Source organism: Equus caballus, chromosome 4 (genome assembly GCF_041296265.1).
Source record: "Equus caballus isolate H_3958 breed thoroughbred chromosome 4, TB-T2T, whole genome shotgun sequence".
In the NCBI taxonomy this organism is placed as follows: domain Eukaryota; kingdom Metazoa; phylum Chordata; class Mammalia; order Perissodactyla; family Equidae; genus Equus; species Equus caballus.
In genome coordinates, this window is record NC_091687.1 from 78,656,924 (window position 1) to 78,664,420 (window position 7,497).

A 7,497-nucleotide genomic window follows, 5' to 3' on the forward strand; every position below is an offset into this window, starting at 1 on the left:
TGGTACATTTGATTTAAGTGATTCACTTCTATTATAAGATCTAGCATCATCTTGCTTCCAATACAGGTAAAATCCTCATTTTCTTTTCTCTCCTTTTTATATACTCACTAAGACCTTGTCTTTTGAGTTACGTCCATAGAATGCAGAACAGCTTCCATGCTACCTTATATATCTGAACTGGGACTTCAGTCTAACTTAGAGGTTGATCTCTAAGACTTTTCTGTTACTTTCACTTCACAAAACAAGACTACTGATCCCGTTTAAGTTAAAAAAAAAAAAAAAACCCTAAAAGTTACAGGTCAACTTTCCTTGCAACTGGCAAGTACATGACTAGCTTTCATAGCCATTTATGTTTTATGGCTGACTCTTCTCCCGTGCTCCTCTTGAGAGGTAATTTTTCTCAGCAAAAGAACTGTTAACAAAAGAGGCTATGGTCAACAGCTTGAAAGAATATTCATTTAAATATGTTTTTCTCCTTTATATATGAATAGTAGTTTCCCTCATGTATCCCTGGTATCTTTTGGCACTTTGTACAAGAAAATAAAACTCCCAATCGTCTAATAGGTTTTTGTCACTGCTAATGAATTATCTGTAAAATTCCCCACAATCTCACTGCCTTCTCCTTGTGTCCTGAGATTTTTCCTTTTACACTGCCAGCATGCTATCCCCATGTTCACTAATGCCATCCTTATAAAATTTGAAGCCTAAAAGCACTCCGTCATAACTTACTCTCCTTTCTGCTCAGTCAAGATCCTCATTTTCCACGAGAAAACACAATTCAATCATTTTATTGCTTTATGCTTTGAGCATTAAAATAAAAGCAGTTGAATAGTTTTTTAGGTATTTCTCACATTTGTTAATTAGATGCAAACTGCTCTTTCCGTCAACCATGCTGTAAAATTCTCTTAGTTGCGCACAAACCAATCTAAATTTTATGCTCATTCAAATTCATCAGCTTTCAGTTCCGAAATTGTGTGGTTGCCTTAGCCTGAGATGCTAACCTTGTGTTATTTCATTTCAAATGGAATATGTTTTTTCCAGATATACCCTATGTATCTAAAAGATACCTTCTAGTTCTTAAGGACACAGAATAGTCTAGAACCTATGACACTGGCTTAACTGACTTCTCTTTCAGTGTTTACAATACAGGAAGTAATTGGGAATGTAAAGACTTCCTTATCTATTATACCTTGTAGAAGTGGTTAAGAAAAACAAAATTGAAGAGCACCAGCAAAAAACAATTTTCCATTGAGACCAGAGAGGGAAATCTTATCATAAGCCACTTCTAAAGGTTCAAATCAAAACTACAGCACCTATCGAAGTTTACCTCAGCTAGGCATCCTGGAGCTCACAATTCCAAGGTATAATCAAATCCAAAAGTTACACCTAACTAGGGATTATACCATATACAACAGAATAAAAGTTCCTGTCAATTTATTTGCTAAAAATTTGCAGGTAGTTTTTTCCCCAGATCTTTTTAACTCTTTATTTGTTAAATACTGATTATCTACTCTATAAGCCTTGACTTTTCTCACACTAGATTTCTCAACCTTGGCACTACTGACATTTGGGGATGGGTAATTCTTTGTTCTGAGGGGCTGTCCTATGTCCTGTAGGATGTTTAGCAGCATCCCCAGCCTCTATCCATTAGATGCCAGTAGCATTTCCCAGGTGTGACAATCAAAAATGTCTCCAGACATTGTCAAATGTCCACTGGGAGACAAAACAGATCTTACTTCAGAACGTCTCTACTAAATCAAAATCTTTGCATCTTAAAAAAGATCTGGAAATTATCTAGAGCTGTGCAGTACCTTCCAAAGCTTCTGTCCAGGTGTCATGGAAACTCAACTAGAAAAAACTTCCAGAGTCAAGCATAGTTATTTCTATATATCAGGCACTAGATCATTATTTGAATAGTGAATTATGAATAATTCTGTTCATGCTAAGCATATTTCTGTCGGACAGACTACTTCCTACTCTTCATTTTCAAGATTAAATAAAACAAAAAGATATTTAACAGGAAGATGGAGCCAGACAAGAAGTCAGTTAGCTAGAAATTTTAACCAATCTGATTCATTTTTTTAAATACTGACATTTCAACAGATGCAAGAAACATTTACTGCTTATTTTCTAGGCATCTAGGCACTATTAAATATATGCTATAACACAATTAATTAGAAAAGTCTTAGCGAAATGACCTCATTTTGATATATTATTTTGGAATTCTTAGTTTTTGTATAAAGCTGTTTAGCAGGTAAGTGTTACATAAAGAGAATACTAAGTTAAGAGGCTTTACTATTATAGCTCAATCATATTCTTTTCAGTGTATGATTCACAGGAAATGATAGAGTTTATTGTACTCCTTTCCCTCCCACTTCCAATTGTTAGCACGTTCCTCTAAAAATTAAAAGTTGAGACTACCTTCATGACATGCCCTTCCTTTGATAATTTTATACAGTTGGAACCATGATCTTATGACCTATTTCCATTCAACAACTATATAGCCAAATAAACACACATTGTTTATTTTTAAATAATCATGCTATCAAATGTTCAACAGGCTGATAATCAAAGAAAAGTATCCATCATTTTTGAACAGATAGTAAGGCTCTTACCTACAAGCAACATTTGGATCAGCATTTCTTGAAAGTAGTAGCTCTACACACTTCAAGATCTGTTCCTCTGAGCCACGAGCAGAACATGCAGTTATCAAAATAGTTTGCTTATCTATAGTGAATAGAAAAACGAGGAGCCCCCCGCACATCAAGAAGTGTATTTAATTGACTTCTCTTACCATGTAAAAGATTCTAAATATTTGCTGCACTCTTAAAATTCTATAACCTACTCCCAAATCTCTTGCTCTCAGTAGATAACTTTATGTCTTCCTTCATCAAAAAATGAGATGAGGGATGAATTGCCTTAATATCCAAAGTTTATCTACATTTCATATCTTACTTTCCTTTCCCTATTCCCTTTTCTTCAAGAGAATAGGAAAGTAGTTAAGAGCATGGACTCTGTGTAGAGATAATGCCCGGAGATGAAGAGTTTTTGGTTGATTAAAATTTGCTTTGCTGAACTCATGGCTGAAAAACAGTAACTGATATTCTCTGATATCACTTCCTTACTTCTCATTCATTCAACAACTCACTGAAATTTGGCTTACACCCCAACCATCCTAGTGAAAATGACCTAACTGCCACATCTACTGGTTTCTTTTCAGTCCTTTTCTACTCGATCTCTCTGAGCTCACCCTGTTTCCTAAAACTCTTCTTTCCTTGGCTCCTATGGCATCAACAGAGATCAGGGTAGATTAAATAAACAAAAACACTTCTCAAATTAGAATTGGAGAATGCAAAACAGATCATGGCAGCCACGGTTTACATTAGTGGTTCAATACTGACCAAGTATAAAGATACAGAGTCTAGTCCCAGTTCTGTCACTGATAAACTGTGACTCCAGTAGTATCTCAATATCTCAGTAGACTAATTTTAGATAGGAAGCTAATATCTGCCCTCTCTACCTGATGGGGCTATTGTGGGATTCATAAAAGAATTTATGTGAACATGCTGTGAAAAATATACAGTGTTTTATAACTGTAAGGTATTCCTCTGATTACATGCAGAGGAAGAAAACTATTAATGAATTTTTTTGAGAATATTTTATACACTTTCAAAATTCTCATTCCTAAGTATATCTTTCATTGAGTGATATTTTTAAATGACATAATAAAAAGAAAAATCTATCATAACAGCAGATTAAACATAAAACTGTTGATGAGATGGGAACTTATATAAAATATATAAATGAGAAAACAGTAAAAATGGCTTTAAAAATATTTAATGTAGGTACAAAATTAATGTGAAATTGGAAATGTTAAAACTAAGTAATCAGTAATGCAACATAATGATATTAATATATATTTAATAATAATTAAACTAGATTTGCACATATACTCTTATTTTTCAAAAGCACTCGAAGCACTAGTGAGTAGAAATTATTTAAGAACAGTGACAGAAACATAAGGATTTAATAAACTATCTTTGAAACAACTTTAACAGATATAATTCAGAGCTGAGTTTTAAATTCCAAAGACTGATTATCAAGTAATTTTCCACAAAATTATCAGCTTTTTGATGTTTTCTTTCAATGCATTTTTCCCTAAAAATAACCCAAACCCTCTAGCTATATAATAACAAGTATATAATATATAATAACATAACCAGTTATAAAGATAATATAAAGAGAAACTACCTCTTTGGAAAGAAAGTGTTTCAAAATATCTGTGGTTTCTTCTTTGATTTTGTATGTAATTTACAAAATGTAACTACAGGAAGGTTTTTTAAAATTGCTTTAACTTTTTCACTTTGCATAACAGCTGCTTGGGAATCAAGAAAATCACAGTATACATAACCAGTTATCTCAAACATCTTACCCTAAATATTACCTTTTTTTCAAGGAAAAGGTTTATTTTAAAGTGAATATACAAAAACAGAGCATGGAAAGTGTGTATCACCACCCCTAAACAGAAGATAATTAGGCTTGTAAACAGAGATATATACAAAGTAAATTTTCACATGTTAAATATTTTAAATATCTTACCCTTATCAAAGCTTGCTTTAGCACCTCTGTCCAAAAGGACCCGAACTAGGTCTACGTTGGAAACACTAGCAGCATACATAAGGGGAGTCCATCCATACCGAAAGCTGGAATCTACACTAATGCCTGTCAATATAAAAACAAGCTTTTAAAAGCCTCCTCTACCAAAAAGGAATCATTGTCACCAAAATATGCTTAAAGGATCGTGCATAGTAACATCACGATTTAGTTTACAATAGAAGAGAATTTCTTGGTAATAGTGGCTTCAGAAAAATAGAAGAGATACATTTGAACTTTAATAAAATTAGCTAACCTCAGTTTCACTATAGGCACTTTGTTCAAAGAGACCTGCTCTGACAAATGTTTTTCTATATTATATAAAATATCTATATTTTAACAGCTTTACATGCTACCTTTTTCTCTCTAAGGGAGTTGGAAAAGGTTTCACAGAAGTAAAATGTCTTTTTTCTTTTTGAGGAAGATTAGCCCTGAGCTAAAGTCTGCTGCCAATCCTCCTCTTTTTGCTGAGGAAGACTGGCTCTGAGCTAACATCTGTGCCCATCTTTCTCTACTTTATACGTGGGACAACTACCACAGCATGGCTTTTGCCAGGCGGTGCCATGTCTGCACCCGGGATCCAAACTGGCGAACCCCAGGCCACCAAGAAGCAGAACATGTGAACTTAACCACTGAGCCATCGGGCTGGCCCCTGCATCCCCATTTTAAAAAGGGGGAAACTGACGCTTAGGAAGGTTTGGTAACTTGGTGATGATGAGAGCCATCAAGTGGCAGGGCTAGTAATCAAACCCAGAACTGTACTGTTTCCAAAATGATTTACTTTCCACTAAACCATGCAGCAACTCGAGCAGAGAAGAAAAACATTTTGCTACATACAATCTCATTTACTATTTTGTGCGTGAATGTTTTATATCTAGATGGTAAATGCCTGTTACTCCTTTGGATAATTTCAATCATCATTATCAACAACTCACATTTTTATGTCAAGGTAATTAAAAAAAATAGTATTTAATTTGATCCACAGAAAAACGTCGTGTGACCCAGGACAGAATTATGTTGTTTTATATAAGAAATTGATGGTCTGGAAGTTTAAATGGCTTTCCCAAGGAGCCACACTGAATAGGCATAAAGCTGAAATAGATATCCAGATATTGATTCCTACCTCAGGCCTCACTACTCACACACACACACACACACACACACATACACACACAACCAGCACAAGGAAAGAACATCCACAAAAATGGACACAACTAGAAATAATTGTTGAAAAACACATAATAATGTCACGGCCAAGTAAACGCTGAGAACAAAGTAAATTCTCAGAGCAGCGTAGGATTAGTCAGACTGAAGGAGGTGGAAGAACTGACGGAAGGTAATAGGGTGGCATTCCAAATCGGAGGGCAGAGAAAGAAAATAAGGCAAAGGGAACACAAGAGTCAAGTAAGATACGCGGGACCCTTAAAAGATTAACTTAATTCACTGTGCTTCCGTTAGAAAAGCACCTCAAACCTTTCAACATAAGGAACACTTGGGAACTTCCACAACTGTCTTGGGTACTACCCCTGGTCTCTCACCAGAATCCAGGAGCTCCTCCACCAATGCAACATCTCCCGCGGTCAACGCTCTCTTAAATGTTTCATTCTTTTCTTCAATAGGCAACGGCTCTTTCAGTTTCTAAAAAAGCAGAAAGTTATATATATAAAGAAGCCTTGTTAGACATTTTTCCACTGCCGGTGTATCAAGAAACAATGTTTGCTTATAGGTACATTTTGGGGGGAGGGGCAACATACAAAGTTTGTAAAGAATTCACGTCTAAAATGATCTTTAAAGGCACTGGGTCGGAATGGGTCCAAACCCAAGCCAAGAGCTACATCGACGACCGAAGGAAGCGCGTGTGATGGAAAGCACAGAAGGGAAACAAGAGGAAAACTTCGCGGGTTTGTTTGGAGGCCAAAGGCCTGCATTTCCACAAGGAAAAAGTTAGGGGAACACAGGCGCAGAAGTAAGAGGTCTCTACAGGCCGGGCCTTCGAGGGCCAGGGGAGTCCGATCAGGTGCGGCCAAAACAAGGTCTCCTCTGCTACCTGAGCTGCCCGGTCGAGATACCCAATCTCCCAGCCGTCGTCCTCGCTCTCGCTACTCTCGCCACCACCAGCCACTGCTAGGCCGCGGAACCTGGCCGCCGCCATGCCTGTCCGGCCGCTGCCTACCCACGCCACCTCGCGCCGCACCGCGCGCCCGCTCCCCTGGCGCCTGCGCACTGGCGGAGCGCGTAGGGCTGCGCGGGAAGGCGCGACGGGCGACGCGGGGGTTTGGGGACCTCGGACGCAGGCGCGTGGCCGCGCACAGCGCCCCTCGCCCCCTCCCGCCACCCCGAAGGCCCGCGTGGAAGAAAACCTGCGGGTCTGCGGGGCGGCGCGGCTGACCCAGCCGCCGTGCTTTGGGAGTCAGGCTCTTGGCTGGCCGGTGCTTCCAATGCCTTTTAGGGACTTACCCTTCATTCTTTTTAGGGTATTTGCTTGATGAAGTTCTTGCTCTTTAAGGAATGCTGCACTCAGGGCGGGAGCAGAATGGAAATTTAATGCCGAGTCAGACTAGGTTTTTGCCCCGGTCACCCCTTCCGCTGCCCGCTGTCAAATCCACTGTCAAACATGCCTCCCCTGGGAGAGGGACTCCTACTGGCCACAATAGAGGCATACGTCAGAGATATAGTAGGTTCTGTTTCAGACTGCCACAATAAAGCGAACATCGTAATAAAGCAAGTCACACAAATTTTTTGGTTTCCTAGTGCATATAAAAGTTGTCTTTACACTATACTGTGGTCTATTAAGTATACGTTAGCATTATATCTTAAAAAATAATGTATATACCTTAACTAAAA

General features: G+C 38.1%; 1 protein-coding gene across 3 annotated transcripts in view; it reads right to left on the bottom strand.

Moving 5' to 3' along the window:
- The window catches only part of ASZ1 (ankyrin repeat, SAM and basic leucine zipper domain containing 1), a 58,983-nt gene extending 51,726 nt beyond the window's left edge, over positions 1 to 7,257 (bottom strand). Inside the window, 4 exon segments of one of the 3 annotated variants that reach the window (NM_001114141.1) lie at positions 2,616 to 2,727; positions 4,600 to 4,722; positions 6,192 to 6,291; positions 6,701 to 6,848. In NM_001114141.1, coding sequence (NP_001107613.1) covers positions 2,616 to 2,727; positions 4,600 to 4,722; positions 6,192 to 6,291; positions 6,701 to 6,805 — 440 coding nt within the window. In that variant the 5' untranslated portion in view covers positions 6,806 to 6,848. 3 annotated transcript variants of the gene reach the window in all.
- Between the last annotated feature and the right edge of the window lie 240 nt (positions 7,258 to 7,497).